General features: G+C 32.6%; 2 protein-coding genes across 3 annotated transcripts in view; one reads left to right on the top strand and one right to left on the bottom strand.

Moving 5' to 3' along the window:
• The window catches only part of LOC105161961 (kinesin-like protein NACK2), a 6,610-nt gene extending 2,265 nt beyond the window's left edge, over positions 1-4,345 (bottom strand). Inside the window, exons 1-12 of the mRNA XM_011079847.2 lie at positions 4,158-4,345; positions 3,458-3,712; positions 3,290-3,379; positions 3,083-3,183; positions 2,872-2,985; positions 2,718-2,799; positions 2,512-2,579; positions 1,827-1,886; positions 1,612-1,736; positions 1,139-1,337; positions 563-700; positions 173-262 (exon numbers count right to left, since the gene is read on the bottom strand). Coding sequence (XP_011078149.1) covers positions 173-262; positions 563-700; positions 1,139-1,337; positions 1,612-1,736; positions 1,827-1,886; positions 2,512-2,579; positions 2,718-2,799; positions 2,872-2,985; positions 3,083-3,183; positions 3,290-3,379; positions 3,458-3,692 — 1,302 coding nt within the window. The 5' untranslated portion in view covers positions 3,693-3,712; positions 4,158-4,345. The remainder of the gene's footprint in view (positions 1-172; positions 263-562; positions 701-1,138; positions 1,338-1,611; positions 1,737-1,826; positions 1,887-2,511; positions 2,580-2,717; positions 2,800-2,871; positions 2,986-3,082; positions 3,184-3,289; positions 3,380-3,457; positions 3,713-4,157) is intronic.
• On the top strand, positions 13,799-18,181 carry LOC105161960 (sucrose synthase). Of its 2 annotated transcripts, none has more exons than XM_011079844.2 (14): positions 13,799-13,955; positions 14,425-14,569; positions 14,696-14,822; positions 14,903-15,054; positions 15,140-15,332; positions 15,438-15,773; positions 15,856-15,951; positions 16,040-16,213; positions 16,294-16,410; positions 16,500-16,666; positions 16,747-16,971; positions 17,052-17,615; positions 17,694-17,832; positions 17,943-18,181. In XM_011079844.2, exons 2-14 carry the CDS (start codon positions 14,472-14,474, stop codon positions 17,970-17,972), a joined length of 2,418 nt encoding a protein of 805 aa, XP_011078146.1. In that variant the 5' UTR covers positions 13,799-13,955; positions 14,425-14,471; the 3' UTR covers positions 17,973-18,181. The 2 variants fall into 2 exon arrangements, with proteins under 2 accessions (XP_011078146.1, XP_011078147.1); XM_011079845.2 differs by lacking the exon at positions 13,799-13,955 and adding an exon at positions 14,019-14,135.

Below are 22,180 nucleotides of genomic sequence, written 5' to 3'. Positions count from 1 at the left end.
TATAAACAAAATATAACACAGAGAAGCATGTGCACCCGGGGGGGGGGGGTGGATATAATGATCACATAGATACGGTGAGATACATTCATGCAGATGTGGATAGAGAGGGTGAGATACATTCATGCAGATGTGGATAGAGAGAGAGAGCGCACAGCTCTACATATAGGCATACCTTTTGTTCCTTGTGAGAGCTTCTTTCCAACTCAAGCTGAGATTGTGCAATGTCTCTTTGGCGTTTCAGCTCGTTAATCTCTGTCTCCATCTGCATGTAAAAGAGTGATCAGGACCCATACATTTCAAGGGGTTTGATATCGGTCGAATAGAAACTCATTGTAATGGATATGAGAAAATGAGCTTAAGAGCAACGAATTTGCTTTCACTGAATCTACACTAATTTTTTATTTCTTTGGGAAAAATTTCAGGCGAAATTTCTCAAATTGTTCCTTAAAGTTTCTTAAAGTATGAAGCTTATAATACCTGCTGGATTTTCAGTTCCTTTTCCTCAGCAAAGACCTTAAACATTTGTTCCTTAAAGTTTCTTAAAGTATGAAGCTTATAATACCTGCTGGATTTTCAGTTCCTTTTCCCTCAGCAAAGACCTTAAACATGAAGAGTCAGATGGCTCGGGACTTCGGAGCTCTGCCTCAAGTCTGGCAACTTCCTCTTGCAATTGCTTTACCAGTTGCTTCTTTTCAACAACCTAAAATTTCAAGATGGCTCATAGCTTGGACAATACTTCTATCCCAGAAGATGCAGGACAATAATGAACAATTGAACTTATATTTGAAATACTTGCAACAGATTTAAATTTGACCATGTCCAAATGACCTATCAGATAAGAGAAACTGCGTATAAATGAGATTAACGATCAGAAGACACTGATTTAAATTTGTGAATATGAAATCAGTCCTGCAGTCATAGCTACCCTTTAATAGTGCTCAATGATATATAGCCAAAATTTCATTCGTAATATAAAATATTAATTTGATTAGTAATATAGTCAATGCCTCAGAATGATTCATGAGAAGACTCCGAAGGACAAGAGATGTTAACCACAGTATGCAGCTAAGTTAAATTTGTTTTACAATGGGCAACGAGAAAATGCACTTCGCGTGAGTTGGGCAGTTTTTGTCAATACCATGTTCACCCGGGCACTATTTGTAACTTCCTTCGCACTTGTTGCGAATAGAAGCGTGTTTCTTGATTGCTCGACATGGCTCAAAGCAGGACTCATAGTGCAAATAATTGCTGTTCGTGCATTTCCACCAAGTGAAGTCTGCAATATCCTCGTGAGTTTTGAATTCCTGTAGGGAATATGACCACTTCGCTTTCCATCACTGCAAACCAAACAAACAGAAAGGTGTCATGTCTGTTCGTCCCTCAGTTCCTGCTGCAGTTGCATTCTGTCGACATACTCTTATCAAAAGGTAGAACTGATGCAGCATAGACAATTCACATACAGTCTAGTGAATCATGCGCATGCAAGAATAACACTTTAAGTACTTGGATGAAACTTTTCTGAAACTAATATTTGATTGTGTTTATGATGCATTTTCTTTCAATCTCAAATCACACTTTATATATGCTGCTTAGAGCTGTAAACATGCACACCTTAGCTTTCTGATTACGGTTGTCAATGTTAGCAGGCTTCGGTTGATATGGCTCCCCTCCTTCAACCTTGTACCACCTGTATTTGCTTGAGTGGCACGCTCACTCCCAGCAAGATCCACAAGATTCTGTAATAGTACTGCTATTTAATATTAAATGATCCAACAATGCTCACAAGAAACTAAACAATCTGGAGTAAGGGTAAAAAATGTACGCACCAAACTTGCTAAAAAGGATTTCACGCACTCCGAGTCTTCTCGGAGACTACTCTCAATGGTCTGGAAAACAAAAGGTGTTAAAACAGGATAGAATACACAAATCTTACTCGTTGCTCAGTAACCTTTCATATACTACATGAAATAGATTACGAAATTAATGTCTAACAGTCAGATCAGAACAACATGTATTCCTATAAGCTGACTAAACTGTTCAATATTTATAATAGTAAGAAACAAACAAAATACAGCAATTGCAGAAGCAATGTTCAGATAACTCACTGTTTATCGACAAAATTTAAATACTACGTTCAACGGAATTCTGGAAATTGATGAATCCATTCTAGTTATAATGTCTGTGAAAGAAATTGGCACAAGAAAAGATGATGGGGACTGTGAGTGACTGAAAGCTGCCACGTACAGTAATTTAAAGCACATCCTGGGAGTAATACATAGCAGTGGGATATTATAATAGATAAAACAATTTAATCAGTTAAGATTGAAATGGATTAAGTATACTGCTAATCACTTGGACAGAAAATCATAATAATGAGATAAACTTCTGGAAATATAGAGGGAAATATGTTGTAAATTCAGATAAATCACGGCACCGACATTTGACATTATCTAGTCAATCATCATACACCAGTATGATACAAATTTCTGGGGTCAAACAATTTAAACGTACCAGCCTAATTATCTGATGTGATCTTGAGCTTTTATCATTCAGAGCAGTTTCACCCACCTGCCTTTGCGCTGCAAGCATATGAATTTGGACAGCAGCAAATATATTACTCTCAGCGACAGTGGAACGATAAATAGTGGAATAAATGTATCCAAGAAGAAGCCTAAGTTAGAGAAATAAACGAATTACAGAATTTGGCTCTTGCATACCTTCACAAATACTTATTAGGTGCCTCAAATGTTGATCACCTTTGACAACCTCTTCAGTTAACTTATCCACAATAGTTCCTCTCTGCACGCGTATGGAGAATTTAAGATACAAATCTAGCGAGATGATTCTATATGCAAATATTAGTGTTGTCACCTCAGGATCATCCAACAGACGAAGCGGGCCCGAGTCCCTGTTCAGGAGATCTACAACAGTTTCATTGTAGATCTCTAAAGCAGAGAACTTGAGCAAAAATTCTCTCTCTGGAGTCTGTCAGAAAACAAAACAATATTTTCAGACTTGACAACCAAATTGTTAATACACCCACAAATAGTCTCATATTGATCCTTAGATCAATATATCTTACAAATTTGATGTGATTATAAATGTCCTTAACAGCATTTTCCGCCACGCCCCTCATGGTGAATGTCTTCCCACTACTAGTCTGCCCGTATGCGAAGATTGTCGCTGAAGACGAAATATTGAAAGCTAATAAGGGCAACCAAATGTGTAGAGTAAAGTCTTATTTTACAAAACTGCTTTCTTTAATCAAAATACACCATCTATCGTTTACCATTAATTCCACTAAGAGCAGATAAAGCAACATCTCGGGCGCCTTCTTCATAAACTTTTTGTGTGGAGCAAGTTGGATCAAAAACCTTATCTGAATTTCCAATTATCATGAATGAGTAATTTTATGGTCGGGCACAAATTTATGATAAGTGAACTAGTATTAACATACCAAATTTATAAAGTCCTCCATGCCTCTCATGATATAGATTCTTCGAAACAATGATATTTTCATCAGTGACATCCCACGCAACAAGATCATAAGCAGCTAGTTCTTTTGAACTCAGTGGCCTTATCCGAACAGTCACTAAAATATTCTCCTCTCGTACTTTTGGACCGCCAGGAGTACATGCCGGTGTTGTCCTCTTGATCTTTGATGACGGTGTCACTGGTGTCCCTATCGTCATCTTGAGCAAACACGATCGCTCTTCACGGAATCAAAACCAAAAAACAGATGATTATCAAAACTAAGTTATTGTCACAAAAATGACAAGACCCAGATGATTCCACAGAATCAAGATTCTAAATTTATAACAATCAAGAGGAAACAGTTAAAAACCATTTTCACTAAAAGAACAAAAAACAGAGAACACCAACTTTCCCATGTTTGGTTCCTCTAAAAGAAAAAAAATAAAAAATAAAACCGCGAGGAGGTGTATAAAAAATGCAACCCGTTTTCCAGGAACACCGAATTTCTTTACCAACAATGCAACATAGATTCAAATTCAGGAAATTAACCAAACACTTCAACACTCAAACAATCTCAGACTAACAGCTACTCAAATAAGAAGAAGAACAAGAGCAAGAAAAAGCAGAAACGTAAAAACAATGCATCAATCCCCGAGAAAAAGATCAAGAAACTATCCTCTTACATTCAGAAGACACCCTCAAAATTCTTGAAAATCAGCGGCAACATTGACCGGAGGAAACCCAAGATTTCAAGACTGCGATCAAGAAAATAGCACGTGATTACTCTTTTCTTTTTGACTTGTATGAGCAAATTCCTTTCAGGAGAATTTTTACAAAAATGGATAGGGAAGAGAGCTCCTGAGACTATTACCCAGGGGTTTCTATATCTCTATTTCTTTCTATTTTTTGAAATTGATGAAAATTGATAACGGCTAGTATAGTACTAATTTACTATTTTTGCCGTTTCCTTGTGACCCGCACCAGCGGACGATTTTGAAAAATACGGGTCGGGCTTCTATTTGGGCCTCCTTAATTATTTTGGGCCCTCAAGAGTTCATGAGCACACTTGGTTTATTTCTGCAGCCCAAACCCAACTTTTGCTAAGGAAAGAAAAGAAAAGGAGAGAATTTTGCTAAGGAAAAAGGAATGATTGCTGATTGATTTTGAAGACTTGCTTAATGCAAGGGATTGATTTGTTAATTTTCTTAGAAACAATTATGTACCTACCCCTCTTTAATGTCTAGATCCATGAGGTGCTAATAGTATGAATAGGGAAGCACCTCACACCTATTAAACCATCTATTATTCTTTCATTCTATCTCTTTACGTCTCTCTAGTTTTAATACATTGCCAAATTGTTAACGGAATTTCACTTCTCATTAGTGTATTCTTCTATTAGCATGTTAGGCTAATTTTCTTATTTTTCGATTAAGTTATGATGATTGCTCGATTTTTCTAAATGTTGTGAGATCTAATTTATGCTTACTATTCTCGTTAAGATATGTATTCATATTTTTCTCTGTACTTTTATTACAAACAATCTGATGGAGGTAAAAAAACATGAATTATATGAAGGACAAAAACGAAACACTAACAAAATTATAATTGTTAGATTAAAAAACTTATACGATCCAAAACATCTAATTTTTTTAATGTTATAAGCTCTTTAAAATAAAATTTTGTCAATTGTTTTGAGAGTTTATCAACTTAGCCAAACACCCACTAAATTCAGATTGAGCGTGTAAGAAAATGCCAAATTCTTTTACTGCTTTTAATCATCCACAACAAAATCCGAATCAGATTCAATTTTCCTTCAATCTTTTACTCTTTTGATCCCTAATTAGGAACACGTGATCGTACTAAAATTTTCACAGATAAGGTATTTTGGAATTAAATCACTAAAAGGGACTTGAAAGTTTCGAAAAATGATACATCAAGAAGCAATCACTTCTGCATCAATTCTGACTATCATCACTAGGAATATTATCGAGGTTAAGTTGGAATCATTGTTAAGAATAATTATATTTACGCCCATTATCTATCATTTATTTAAATAAATTATTCTTATTTTTTGCATAACTACATAAATGATCCCTAACAGCTAAAAAATAATGATATTTTTAAAATAATATCATAACTCATAAAATAAGCAGTATTCAATACCATTGCTTATGGGATTTTTAAAATAATATCATAACTCGTAAAAAACTCATTTTTAATTTTCCTGTCAACTCCTATTAGAAAATTGACGGTAAAAACCACTTGCAAGTCACGTGGTGATTATCTTTTTGGTATGGAGAGAAATGGCCATGTTACACTTTTTTACGTTAATTTCCTAACGAAAATTGGTAAAATGTTGAAAATGAGATTTTTCTTTTTTAAAAAAAAAAGACTATCTTTTAGAATCTATAGAACTAAAAAAATATCGAATATAAATTAGTGAACGAAAAATAAAATTCTTTTTCCCCTATAAAGTAACATCAGCATGAAAGAACTAACGTTGTCTCTCATATGCATGCAACTCTAAGTCATTGGACTCCGTCTGGAAAGACTTGAAGAAGTTGTAAGACAAGTGGGCAGCAAACTACGCACACGTGCATGTATACATAAAAACCATCAAAACCCACAATCCAAAATAAGAGTAAATTACATAAACACCCCTCAAGTTATGTCCAATTATACAAATATTTGTTATCTTTTGATAAATTACATGGACACCCTAATGTTTTTTCATGGAGTGTTTGTGTGGAGTAAATTGCAACCCATCTACCTGTGTTATAGAAAATAGACAAACAATCCCATTATAAAAAATAAAATAATAATTTATCCCTTTATATTTTTCAAAATATAGCGATTTCACCTCTATATGTTTTTCAAATTGAAGCAATTTACCTTCTTAGACAGGGAGATAAATTGCTTCATTCTTTAAAATACATGAGGATAAATTGCTATTTATTTTTTATAAAAGGATAATTTGCTCATTTTCAATATTACATAAGCCCGTTTGCATGAGCTTTAGTTTTGAATAAAGAACGTAATTGTAATTACAACTATAATTCAAAGGATGTGGCTCTAAGTTTACAAAAAGACAGAGTATTTATGTATTTTGTCCCAACATCAATGGACAAAAATGTAATTTACCCTTAAAATAATGAGATGACTTGTTGTAGGACAAAGCTGCCAAACCTGCTCAATTTACGTACAAATGACAATTGCTAAAACAGAATGAGAAGTAGAAATTTCACTTGCCATTTATGTTATTTAATCAACTCATCTAAAAATTTAAATGGATGAAAAAGATAATTATTTAATATTAATATTTTAACCCACAGGTATAGATTTTTTTTTATTAATAAATGAATGACAATAAAATTCAAATTCATAATATTTATTTAATTTGAATATGATATATATCATAATTAAAAAAAAAAAAAAGCAAAACAAGACACGTTCAATCAAATATGAAATAACCCGAAATTGTGTTGGCCATGTGCTTGTCTTAATGCTTCGCAGCTGTCGTGTGATAAGATTTGAGCTCTTAGCCAATAGTTTCAACTTTCACCCCAAAAAGTTGTTTGAGCAAATGTTGGTATTACTTGCTATCAATGTTGATGCATCATGATTTCAAGAAATTTAACCACAGCTACCTTCACTAATTGTCAGAAATTTGGGGATGATTATCTTCACATTCATGATCTTTGATTTATTTATACGAATTATTTGTATATATTTTTTGTATAATTATAAAATTATTTTTAATAGTAAAAAAACAAAAGTAGTTTTGTAATGATCGATGTTGACATTTTTTGAAAGAGTATGTGTAATTCTGTCAAAAATAAGGATAGTTTGTATAAATGGTTTGACGTTTCTGGTGGTTGTATGTGTGGTTTTTCAAAAGACATGAATGGTTTATATAAAAATTTGTGCACACATTATGGCTGCCCTAATTAAGGGAATTTTTCCTTTTTTTGATAGACCCTAATTAAGGGAATCTAAACACCACAAAATGTCTCTTTTGTCAAATCTTGTTGAAACATTATTCACTTTGATCACCGTGGTCCCTTTGTTGGATCAAGCATTAATTATGAATAAGATATAAATTTTTTATAATACATCCACATAAAATGACGAGCTCTACACATTTTTAGTGAGAATTAACCTCGTGGCATCTAAGTGAAGAATTTGACACGTGATCACCAGACATCCGTATTGATGGTATAAACATAGGTTTATCATCTACATATCGATGAATAATATATATATATATATATATATATTAATTTCTTGATTTCAAATTCTTGGGACTTGGAATTTGAGATCCCTTTCATGAATTTGTTTGCCAATAATGAATTCTCCCTATAATATATCATTTTATTTTATTAAATTGATGAGATATTCTTACTTTCTTATATATATTTAATTAATTCTTGATATAATGATGATTATTTAGCTTTTAAAAAATGAATAGGCAACTTCTTTTGTTTCTTTAATATGTGGGAAAAAACATAGATTACAATGTGGAGGGGAATATTAGTACTATTATGTAACACATAATACAAGAGAGATATTTTCAATTGCTATCACTTTCCCTAGCACCATAAAATTCCATGATCACTTTCCTTATCTAGGATGCTTAATGATATATTTGAATCTACAATTTTGTTGGGGGGAAAGAATATTAATTTGGATTGAGTTACAAAAAAAATATTAATTGATGTAAAGTTAAAAAAAAAATAATGTATCACATTATTAAATACAATAAAAGTTATAAATATGATTGATTGGGTGTAATTATATCAGATTTAGGCAAGAAATTTCCCATTTGAAGTGATATGTAAATAACATTCTTAAAATTTCCTAAATTCAAACTAAAATCAAAGAGAATTTATACTTAAATTAGGTTTGGTTAGATCCGAACAATCATATATAGAATAAATACTATGCCAGTGCTATATAATTGGTTTCTCTTCTTACACTATATATATCAGCTATACAATAAGGCAAGAAGCATTTGTAATAACATATGCTTTTATAGTGAGAGTAAGAACAAAGAAAGTTGTGAATTTAGGTATAGTGAAAGTCGGGCATATTTGAAAATAAAAGTGAAAAGTGGAAGAGGAAGAAAACAACAAATAAAGTTGGAGTATTGCAAGAAAAAAATGTACAATATCACCACTGGTTACGAGAATCTCACTTTTAGTTCTGTAACTTTTGAAAAATAGCACTTTTGGCTCTATGACACTTTTTATTTTCATCAGAGTTACTTTTTGAAAGTTATTGAACAAAAAAAAGAATTACATAATCAATTGGACCAAAATGGTAAAAGGCCTTAACGGCCATGTGCATTTTTCGTTTAAATATAAAAAAGATATCATGGAACTAAAAATACTACTTTTTAAAAGTTATAAAACCAAATGTTAAAAGTTACTAAATTATGGGACAAAAGGTATTATTTTTCCTACCAATAATTTACAAAAATTGATAAAGAACTTCTCATAACTTTTAATTTAAATAATTTAAAAGCATAAATTAAAAAAAAAATACTTTTTCCCCATTATTCTCAGAAAAAAAAAATCAGAAGTAATTACCCTTTTATGTCTTATGGCACAAGGCTCACTAATTACCAAAAGAATGTTGGAGGATAGAGAAATGATCCAAACATAGTGGAATTCTCAATTCTTGATATAATTCCCCTAAATGTCTCTCTATTCCCTAATTGTAGGGTAATGAAGGGACAAAATTTTGATTATTGTGGGCCCACCAACCCTTCTAATTGAAGTCATTAAAATTAGTGGCCCCACATACCCCAAGAGTGGGTAATTGGATTTTCCCCATGCCCTATTCAAACTGATATATATATATATATATATATGTGTGTGTGTGTAACCCATAATTCACATATTTCTAAATTACTTATTTCCACTTAGGTAATTAAAAGAGAATATTGTAAAAGAAAATGTGCTTTTATTTCATTATATTGATAACATTCTTCTTAATAGCTACTTAATTAATTATTATGTTTTTTTTGCAATAAATATAATTTATTATATGGTTACATAATTCATTATATTAAAATATTAAAGACTAGTTATTATATTAATGATTTAAAATTAAAGAGTATATACAAAAATAATAAAGAACTATCGAAATAGATGTATTTTCATATTTACGAGACTAAAAAATATACCTTATTAATTGGTTAATTATTGTAATTTTTTTAAGTACCCTATAAACGTGGGAATTTCTCATATATATTTTCAGTTTCTTTTCGACCTGTCGTGGATATAATAAATTTATAATTTTATTTATTTAATTTAATTATTAATATTTTGATACAATAATGCATTTAATGATTTAGCATTGAAAAGGAAAGTGGGCAAGTCCTTTCATTTTATTCAAAATGGAAAAGCATAGATGAGAATGTGAAGGGAATTGTTGGTACCATTCAACACCCAAAGCAAAAGATACTTTCACTTCTTTCATACTTTCAACTTTTGTGGAATACCAAAATTCACCACTTTGTTTTCCTAAAATGCTTCATGACATGATAGGAACTTAAATTTGGTAAATATATATATATATATATATTAAAAAAATATCAAAATTGAAGTAGAAATGAGTATGTTAAAGTGAAGGAAAAATGTATTTTTCAGATATTTTAACTGAAATTAAAAATCAAATAAAGCACTTATCCGGAATTCAAAATCATTTACGGCTGAATGCCGATTTTATCTCAAATTTTAAATTATTACAGAGAAAATTTATTTAATATTTAATATCTCTAGCACGTTCCCTCATTTGCAAGTGGTGTTCTTGTTTATCGAATGTTGCACGCGAACTCTTTGTTTCATTAATTGATGGCAGTAAAATCTGAACACAAAAACATTTATTTAATTTAATTTTGATACCATGTTAATTAAATAATTACCTAACCAATAAAAAAATGAATTAGTTAATAATTAATAGCTTAAACTGATACCTTCCATATCTTAATTAGTCTGTAAGACGCATAAATCGAATTTACAACTGAATAATTTAATATTTAATATCTCTGATCGATGCCTATGATCTTATGTTATAAGTCTCATAAATCGAATAATTACTACATTAATGACGTATTATGCATGCGTAATGATTCGACGCAAATGAATATTGAAGGATAAATCAACTTATGAAATGGTATCATTATATTGTAATTTTTGTTAAAATATTAAATACTAGATAATCTTTTTTTAATATTTTAAATTTTTAAATAAAATAATCGTTTAATATAGTATCAGAACTCAAACAAACGAGTATTGGATTCAAATATGATAATAATGGTATTTCCAGATTGCGGGGTGAAGGACAAAATGGTTCTCAATGTTCCCCACCAAGACTTGGAATTGAAGTAAGATTCTTGTCCCCACCAACTCCTGAAATCTCTTAGCAACAATTTAGGATATATGAGAGAAATACGATGACTTCATAAAAATTGTACGGAATTATGGAACTTGGATTAGGTAAAGAATTTACTTCTTTGAATATATCAAACAAATACTGATTTTTTTAAAAAATACCTTTTCTTTTAAAAAGCAAATCACCGTAATTTTAATTTTATTACGTACGTTGAAATGAACTATGAGTTGAAAGTATGCTAACGAGGTATTTATCTTAATTGTAAAAGCCAAGGCCTCGAAACTCTTCACTTGATAGCGGTAGAAAATTCAAGTTGGAGCACGTACGCGCACTATAAGAAATATAATATTTAACTATGACTATAATAATACACAGTCATTAGTTATTGATCATGGTCATGCAATGGATGTTGGTCGTGGATTTTGCAAGGCTGGCTAAAATATTTGTCAGGCTATAAGTCATAACAAATGCTTTTACCATGGCTCTTAGTTGTAATAAATAATTTTTTCATTATGGAAAAACTAATTTTTTTGCATTGGTTTTACGTAACTGTGGTTAATAATAATTATTTACCATGCTTTTTAGCCATAGCCACTAATATTTTAGTCAATAGTATTTTTTTTTTCTAGTGACGTGTTTGTTGCTTACACATTAATTTATAGTTTATTGCTTATTATTTCTTTATTTGCAATAAAATTATTGATGTACTCAATAGAATCTTGAATATTATCATATATTATATTATGTTATTTATCATTCTTATACAAAAAAAAAAAAAAAAAAGAGAGTGTGGAAAATAGTTGTTATGTGGGGTACGTAGGAAATGTTGCAATCTTGAAATTAAAAGGTTATGCAAATGAAATATGTTGAAATTGGTCTCCTAATTTTGACTTTATTGCATGTTGTGCCTAATTACCAGTTAGGAGTGAGCAGCATATTCTCACATTTGCATTCCAACTATGCATAATAGGTATGCATAATGACCTATTTTGATAGCTTTATCATGATCCGTTCAAAGAAGAAATATTTCTCCAATTTAATTTAATTTATTTAGTAATTATAAAAAAGATAATTTATTTAGTTTGATTGGGCATATGAGAATTTTAACAAGAAAAATTAGATTCTTTTTAATTTTACATTATTTGGAAGTTAATGATGCCAAATAAGTATTTTTTTTTATGTAATTTGAAACTCCTTTAATTATTTGTATATTTGAGCTCCACTCAACAAATCAAATAATTTATAGCTGATTTTATTTTTTTTTTGTTTTTATCTAGATCAGGTCTAATATGATTAATTAATTACGTAGCACATACGATACATTTTTCATACTATTGGTCAATCTCCTTATTAAATTTTATATCAAAATAAAATCGATTTTTACTACGAGTATCATGTAATCATATCAGACTCAGGGGTGTCTGCAAGTATTTAAAATATAATACTTTTATAGCTTGTGCTTTTGAATTTAAGTCAAAATTTATAAGTAGCTCTCTATCATTTTTTGTAATTTTTTTTGCTTACATAAGCATTTTTCATCCAATTTTTAACGGGAGTGGATCAGATATAAACCCATAATTTTTTTTAAAGGAGTGTAATTATAGTTTCAATTTTTTTTTAAAAAAGATATAATTTAATTTTGTAGAGGGATATAAGTGTAACTGGCCTTAATTTGAAAACACGTTTTTTGGGATAATTACATTTACACCACTCACCTATTGTCTTTTTACACAAACCACCCCTGCCTTTTGAAAAATTACAGAAACCACCCGTGATAGCCTTTTAAACCAAAAAATGTTCCTATTAATTAGGTCAACCTTTAAAATAATTTTTCAAGAACAGAAATGCCCTTAGAGGTGTTCATGTAATCATCAATATTTATGAAAAATGAGTAATATGACCACATATAATTTTTTTTATTATTTGTACCAATTTATAATTTAAATATAAATTATTATATTTTTTTTATTGAATCTCTAAATAAAATTTCACCTTTTAATAATTAAAATATTAAATTATTTAATATTATTTTGACTCCTTCTATTTGATAAAAAAAAAATACCTCTAAGGGCATTTATACCCTTAAAAAGTTAATTTAAAAGTTAACCTAGTCAACATGGCATTTTTAAATTTTAAAGACTGTGAGGGGTAGTTTCTATAATTTTTGAAAAGACAAAAATAATTTTTATAAAAAGATAATAAATAAAGAGTGTAAATGTAATTATTATTTTATTTTATTTTATTCTTTTGGCAGGTTGAGGGTGGGTTAGACTTTATCCATATGTAGTAACAAAGATGCCCTTTCTGTCAAAGCCAACTTAGGCGCCAAGACCAACGGGCATCATCATCATCATCAAGAATAAAAAAGAAAGAGAACAACAGTAAGGTAACCTTGGAAAGTTCTGACAACACTTGTACTAAATGCCGTCCGTACACGTGCACCTCTCATCCCATACATCAACTCGTAATCAACGGGAGGAAAAAAGAGAAATTCTTTGTTCTTCCGACGTAAAAAGTCAGTGACGATTATATTATATATGCACCCCACCAACACAAGTCGCCATCGCACACACAGTATACTATAATATTGTAATAGAATGGCGAAGAAGAAAAAGGGAAAGTGGATAGAAATCATGATCAAGAACAAACAAATGCCCGAATGGGGTCCACTCGATTGGCTGAATACCAACTCAAGAAATAACAGGTGTTGGATTATGATCGTAATCACTAATCAACAGTATTGGATTTTACATTTAACAAACAAAATGCTAATAAAGAAAGATTCACTTTCACGATTTCCAGAGGGCCCGCCACCAGTTTTTTTTTCTTACTGTTCCACCAGAAACCATTGAAATTAACGGTTTACTTACATACTGTGTGGATTGTTTTAAGAATGATTTTTAACCCTCTACTGTTCGTTGATTCTTGGGTATATATAGGGGGAGTGATGGGCTTCATTCTCCATCATCAGCTCGTTCGTTTTTGCTCTTCAACAGTGTCCCTTTTGTTTGTTTTGCTCTTTTTCATCCCATTGGTTCGGTGGGATTGAGCTTTCATTGGTTCTTTTTTGCTGTCTGTTTAAGGTAGTGAAATAAAACAAAAGTCCCATGTTTGTTTTTCTTTACTTGAGGTTTTCTGGGCTTGTGACTTTTGTCTGCTGGTGTTTGTTCTTGATTTCTTCTGCTAATGGAGGAAACGGGGTTTCCCATTTTCTCCGATTTGTTTAGATCTGATCAATGGGTTTAACATTCTTGAGCACTAACGTTGGTCTCTTGCTGCATTCTTACAAGAATTTGATTTGATGCAGCCATGTGAAATAATCATGTTTTGCACGCGAATACTTGCTTATCCCATTTCGTATGATGTCTAATAATTGTCATTACGATGATAAATTCAATAATAGTACGTTGTGGCCCTGCTAGAAGTTTCTAGGAATTTTAGATTAGGGTGGTTCATTCATTAAACTCTGGCCCATTTCCTCCTTATCACGCTATTTTTCTTCGTATAAATATGCGTTTCCTGAATTTTTTCTAACTATCAATTGTCTTACAGTTGAAACTCTTGCAAGAATCTGTTTAACTGATCATCAGTAACCTGCAATGGCTGATCCTGTTCTGACTCGAGTCCACAGCCTCCGCGAGCGCTTGGATGCCACTCTTGCTGCTCATCGTAACGAGATACTGTTGTTTCTGTCGAGGTGAAATGGTTAATGAAGTCTTAATTTACTGTTTTTACTTTGTTTTGTTTCATGGGGTTTTACAGATGATCTTTGATTGATCAGTTGATTGAAATGTTTTGCTTAACGGATATACTATTCTTGCAGGATCGAAGGCCATGGAAAAGGGATTCTGAAACCTCATCAGCTTCTGTCTGAATTCGAAGCAATCTGCGAAGCTGACAAGGAAAAACTGCAGGATCATGCCTTCAAAGAAGTCCTCAAGAGCACACAGGTAAAATTCAGACCATCCCCTGTTTTCTTGTTTCCATCCCTTACTGTCTTTTTGACTGTCAATGTAACTTGCGGTTGTAGGAAGCAATTGTGTTGCCTCCTTGGGTCGCGCTTGCGATTCGGCTGAGGCCGGGTGTTTGGGAATACGTACGAGTCAATGTTAATGCATTAGTTGTCGAGGAAGTGTCCGTGTCCCAATACCTGCAGTTTAAGGAAGAGCTTGTCAATGGAACGTAAGCTTCTTGATTCATGGATTATTATCTTGTTTGTACTATGAATAATCCCTGTCCTGATCTGATTGTCTTGTTTGAACACCAGCTCCAATGACAACTTCGTTCTTGAATTGGATTTTGAACCATTCACCTCCTCGTTTCCCAAGCCGACTCTCACCAAGTCGATTGGTAATGGAGTCGAGTTTCTCAACAGACATCTCTCGGCAAAAATGTTTCATGATAGGGATAGCATGACCCCTCTTCTTGATTTCCTCCGAATGCATCATTACAAGGGCAAGGTGAATTTGATTCCGATAATTAAGAGAAGACAACATAATAATCCCCGGTATATTGGCAGACAACATTTTGTACTAAATTCGGTTGTTTGATTTTTGTCCTTGCAGACGATGATGCTGAATGACAGAATTCGGAACCTTAATTCTCTGCAAGGTGTGCTGCGGAAGGCAGAGGAGTATCTCTCAACCCTTCCACCGGAGACCCCATATGAAGATTTCGAGCACAAGTTCCAGGAGATTGGCCTGGAGAGAGGATGGGGTGATAAAGCAGAGCGAGTGTCGGAGATGATCTCCATGCTCCTCGACCTTCTCGAAGCTCCAGATTCTTGCACACTAGAGAAATTCCTTGGAAGAATTCCGATGGTTTTCAACGTTGTCATTCTGTCCCCCCACGGTTACTTTGCTCAAGAAAACGTCTTAGGTTATCCGGACACCGGTGGCCAGGTATGGACAAAGATCCCGATTTACATCCCAGTAGGAATTTAGTTCTTCAGATGCTCATGAGCATTCCTGTCTTATGTTTCAGGTTGTCTACATTTTGGATCAAGTTCCCGCCTTGGAGCGTGAAATGCTCAAACGTATTAAGGAGCAAGGCCTTGATATCAAGCCGCGCATTCTCATTGTTAGTTCCCCGGTGCAATTTTAAATGATGCTGGATTTCACTTTTGTCTTTTCGTTTTTCTAAGGCTCGATGTTGTTGCTGTGTACAGGTGACTCGGTTGCTCCCGGATGCAGTTGGAACCACTTGCGGTCAGCGGCTAGAGAAAGTCTTTGGGACCGAGCACTCCCACATAATACGTGTCCCGTTTAGAACTGAGAAGGGAATTGTCCGAAAATGGATCTCTCGTTTTGAGGTTTGGCCTTACATGGAAACATTCACTGAGGTGAGACGGTTGTTTCGTCCTTACATCACTGCTTATATGTTCATTGATGAATGCTAAAATAGAGTTAAACTGTTTTGTAGGATGTCGCCAAAGAGATTACTGCAGAACTGCAGGCCAAGCCAGATTTGATCATCGGCAACTACAGTGAGGGTAATCTTGCAGCCTCCTTGCTGGCTCACAAGTTAGGTGTGACACAGGTATTATTAGCTACATGTGGTCTCAGAATTAATGTTTTCTCATTCACTGTCCGCAGACTAATTTTTGCTCTTGTATGTTTCTTTCGCAGTGTACCATTGCTCATGCATTGGAGAAAACTAAATATCCTGATTCAGACATTTACTGGAAAAAATTCGATGATAAGTATCACTTCTCGTGCCAGTTTACTGCTGATCTATATGCGATGAATCATACCGACTTTATCATTACCAGCACATTCCAAGAGATTGCTGGAAGGTTTGCATTTTATACCTCATAAAAAATCTCTAACATAATGTTTGTGTGTACCTAATCTTTGTTTCTTCGCATGTTTTCAGCAAGGACACAGTCGGACAATACGAGAGCCACATGGCGTTCACAATGCCTGGTCTATACCGAGTTGTCCATGGCATCAACGTCTTCGACCCGAAATTCAACATTGTCTCTCCGGGAGCTGATATGAACCTCTACTTCCCGTATACGGAGAAGGAAAAGAGACTCACATCATACCACCCTGAAATCGAGGAGCTTCTGTTTAGCGATGTTGAGAATGAGGAACATCTGTAAGCTACCGTCCTTATGCAGTACTAGCTGATGTTTCTTTGTCATATGATGGTAAATCCTAAGAAGTTGAATTTGATAGATGTGTGCTGAAAGACAAGAAGAAGCCGATCTTATTCACCATGGCGAGGTTGGACCGTGTCAAGAACTTAACGGGACTTGTCGAACTATACGCCAAGAATCCAAAACTGAGGGAACTGGTTAACCTTGTTGTGGTCGGAGGCGACAGGAGAAAAGAGTCGAAAGACTTGGAAGAACAAGCCGAGATGAAAAAAATGTACAGCCTCATTGAAACCTACAACCTGAATGGCCAATTCAGATGGATTTCTTCCCAAATGAACCGTGTGAGAAATGGTGAACTCTACCGTTACATTGCCGACATGAAAGGGGCGTTCGTGCAACCAGCATTCTACGAGGCCTTCGGGCTGACCGTCGTCGAGGCCATGACTTGTGGCCTGCCTACATTCGCCACAGTCCATGGCGGTCCAGCCGAGATCATCGTCCATGGAAAGTCGGGCTTCCACATCGATCCCTACAATGGGGAACAGGTTGCTGAGACTCTGGTTAACTTCTTTGAGAAGTGCAAGAAGGACCCTTCTCACTGGGAGACGATCTCGGCAGGCGGGCTCAAGCGTATCATGGAGAAGTAAGCTAGAATCATGTTCTTCATCATGCAATTGATCATTGAAGTCAAAACTGATCCCTTCATTGCTTGCTTCTCTAGGTATACATGGCAGATTTACTCGGACAGGCTACTGACGCTGGCCGGAGTTTATGGTTTCTGGAAGTACGTGTCCAAGCTCGACCGTCTCGAGATCAGACGATACCTTGAAATGTTCTACGCGCTCAAATACCGCAAATTGGTAAGAGTATTGTGTTGTGCTTGTGTGCCTTGACTATGAATATGATGAGAAGTTTTTGGTTGGAAATGTAAAAATGTTGATGGAGAAGTGTTTGTTTGTTGTTGTCTCAGGCTGAAGCTGTTCCACTGGCTGCTGAGTGAATGAAGATTATGTTCTGTTGCTCTTCATGACTTTGAATTGAGTGTGTCTGAGGGCTTTGGACCCATACAATTGATACTATGTTGTTGTTTCTTCTGAAAATCATTGTAATAAAGATCAAAATTTGAGTTTTTGCTCTTTCCTTTGTTGTTCTTATATCTGACATAAGGGATAAAGGCTTGTCATATGTACGCCTGTCCTAATTTTTTTTTTTATCTGAAATAGGTCTGATTGAACCAAATCAATCACACAATAAGTGATACATTTGTCATGTAATTGATAATTTTTTCTGAATTATACACCAATCACACAATAAATATATTACATTTGTTTCAGATCTGACCATACCCGATTCGGGTTAGAGTTTCCTGACCTATCAATGGATCTCACTCTCAAAATACAATACAGATTGCAGTGCTTGCTGATATATGTACGATATGAATTAAAAGGCTCATGAGAGATTTATGTAGTTAAGTTTAATTAAGGATTTGAAAAACAATAAGATAAGTAAATGTTTAATATTATAATAATAAGCAACCATATTTAAATACTTATAATATTTTATTTAGATGAAATCTCAGCCCAGACACGTGTTGTCTACCCCCTTCATCCTGGGATTCTACTGAATCTGGGCCGTGCCCCCTTGGGCCTAATCTAGGCAGATCCATTGGGCCTATCAGAAAATGACTCTTGGGCCCATGTGCTAATAGCCCACATCAGTACCATTAATAATAATTCGTTCACAATTTTTTTCAGTAATAAAAACATAAAAATCATTATTATAGCAAGATTAATATTATTGTTATTCAAGATATATATTTAGTGTAAATTTTAATATTTTCAATTCCTAATACCATCTTTCTTTATAGTGTGTGAATCCAATTCAGATTTATAAGCTCATTTTCTACTCATTTAAATTTAATTTTTAATATCTATTTATTTTCGTCATCACGAATTCCACTCGACCCGTACATATGAACTTGGGCTATATATCAAGTAATCTAGTTGAATGAATTCAGACGCGCATCCATTTATAATCACAAACTCATAACTTGATTACTCTACTCGATTTTGTATCTTTAAAAAGGAATCTATTATTTCCTACATTATAAATTACCACAATTTAAATTATAGTGAATCACCAGTACCTATTTTGGTCAGACAACACCCAATGTAGAAACCTTAAATTTTGATATACTATGATTTACCTATGATCAAAATAATTGCCGCAAATTTTAGTTGTAGCAAATATTTTGACCTACTTGTGATGGTTGCGCAGCCATGGTTAATTTGCACCTATCATGATTTTTTACTTTTAACTATGATAATTAACCGTAGTAAAAAATCATATTTCTTTTAGTGGTGCGACTGTAGCAACAATATCACAAATTGTACATCAGCTACGACTTTTTATGACCTGCAATGCAATATGTTAGTAATAAGTTAATTGGTGGTAATTATGAACTCACATTCAATATTTTTGCTAAAATAAAAAAAATCGATGAATTTTGATTAATGAATGGATTTATCTGTTAAATAGATTAAACGTCAGGAACATTAGATATAATTTCTTGAATCACATAAAATTTATATATAATTACATCAATTTAAAAAATTAATAATATAACAAATTGGAGCCTAAGTCTAACAAATCTAATGATTTAATCAACCAACGATAGCATTTTTAAGTCAAATGGGATATTTAATTTGACACCAATTTAGATAGTCAAACTCATAACTCCGATTAAATATTATATTGGTAAATTTAAACTACATTTAGTAAAATAAACTTAATTAAATAATATAATTATATAAATTAATAAAAATTAAAATCAAAATTATCATACCCTGTTTCGTCGCAGCAGAGTGAGCATGTGAATATGTGAAATATTGTGCAATTCATCAATTTACAATGTTAATTTATCATTAAATATGTAAATATATACATTAGTGTATAGGTATGCTCATTATGTCCCACCTAATTTCTTAATTAATATAATTTGCTCTTAAATATCATAATGAACTTCAATTTACTCCGTTTAAATTTTAATATATCCGAATTTTAATCTATAATTTATTAATAAAATTTAAAAATTTTTAATAGTTACCAATTAATCTCTCGATTATATATAAAATTCTATGGACGTCACAATTAATCAATATTTGCCATGATTTTAACTCAATTTAATAGTTTGACCTCACTTGTATACACATACACTTATGTATACATATAGATATTTTATTTTATTTTTTTTACAGAAGCAGTAATTAAATAATTACATCAACATTTCAATAAATAGAATAATTGAGCAATATATCGATTCGATCAATACATTAATATAACTATGAACTATGAACTATAAATTAAATTATAACAAACTCATATACAACGAAACAAATTACTACCCACACGTCCAATAAGACTCAAACACATGACTTTCAATTAGTTTACGGGATCTCAGATCTGATCAGCAGACTAAAACATCATTGGTAATTAAGGTTTGTGTTTAAACGTTTGGAGAAATATAGGAGGTCAAAAGAACCGTGAAGGCTAATTATCTCCTATCACTTCCTAATTTTAATGTATAGACATAGCTGATGGAGAAATTATAATCTAGACTTGGTTCGATCATATATGAACTAATTATATAGCAAGTGAAATATATTTGTCGTGTGATTGATGTACGTTAAGAAAATGTGATCAAAGTTCGACAAAATCTGATCCGAATTAAATTTTTTTTAGTTGATGTGAGGAGGCAGGCATTATCATGGGGACAAAGCGCCGACTTTACATGGAAATTGATCCAAACATACTACCTATATATATATTATCATGTTTTTGACGTTCTCCTAAGAGATGTGACTCGCATGATTTAATCCAGACAGGATCATCGACATGTCATTACCCTCTACCTAATTATCTTTCCATTTCATACATATTGTTGACGATTAATTATATATATTATTTGAACTATGAACGATTTTACATTTTAGCACCTAACTTTTTTTTATGTTAATTTACCATCTTAATTTTATAAAATTTTGTATTTTGTCATTTATAACTATTTTTCAACCAAATTTTTTATTTAAAAAACATCACATGCAGTGAACATGTGGTATTTAAAGGTTATGTGATGTGATAGTTTTTACATACAGAATATGATGTTTTTCTTAGCAGAAAAATCAATAAAAAGACTGTCATATATAGAAAAATGCAAATTTCTTAATGTTGAGATGGTAAGTTGACAGGAAAAAAAAAAAAAAATCAACGACAGAGTGTAAAAACGGACACCATTCGAATGACAAAATGTAATTTATTCAATTTTTTATTTGTTTTTCTTAAATCATACTTTGTAATAATAGTTATTCATTGATATTTATATATGGTTCTAATTAACCCTAAGAACGTGTGGAAGATTAATGTAATTAATATATATACACGAGTTGTGCACACGTACGAGGATGTTTAATTTGTGGTATGATTCATGATAAGGTTACGTACCATGTATTCCGAGATTTGGATTAGGATAGAACTTAAATATATATTTTAAATCACTATATCTTGTATTGTTAAAAATTTGCCCATGAAATACCCATTATGATCAAATGTTAAAAAGTGATTTTTCAACTGCACAAGTGATAATTACATCTGCACTTTTTAAACTTATAGTCTATTTACATAAATTCATCTGACAGATTTTCGGACAATTTTACTCCTATGCAACTTTTGAAAGGCAGTTTTAGTCCATATGCACTCATAGGGGTAAAATTGTCCAAAAATCTGCCTGAACACTAAAAGTAAGCAATTTCGTAAGTTACTGGACCTAAACAAAAATGGACATAGTTATCGGACTAAAATTAAAATTATGCATACTTAGCGGACTGAAATAATACTTTTCCCGTTTCTATAATTACGCAAAATATATGGGTGATTTGTTTAAATAGACCATAAATTAAGATGTATAAACATAATACAATTGTATATATTATGATAACAGGGGCAGAATAGTAAAACACATTATTTTAATTACCATTTGCCCTTTAATGTCGAAATTAATAATATAGTTTTAGTCCATTAAACAAATACATACACACGTAGATACATACATACATATATGTGCATTTCTGTGTGTTTTTACTCTCTCTCTCTCTCTCTCTCTCTCTCTCTCTCTCTCTCTATGTATATATATATATATAAACACACACACAA

This window comes from Sesamum indicum, linkage group LG5 (assembly GCF_000512975.1).
Source record: "Sesamum indicum cultivar Zhongzhi No. 13 linkage group LG5, S_indicum_v1.0, whole genome shotgun sequence".
Taxonomy (NCBI): domain Eukaryota; kingdom Viridiplantae; phylum Streptophyta; class Magnoliopsida; order Lamiales; family Pedaliaceae; genus Sesamum; species Sesamum indicum.
This window is presented reverse-complemented; position numbering and strand designations above follow the sequence as displayed.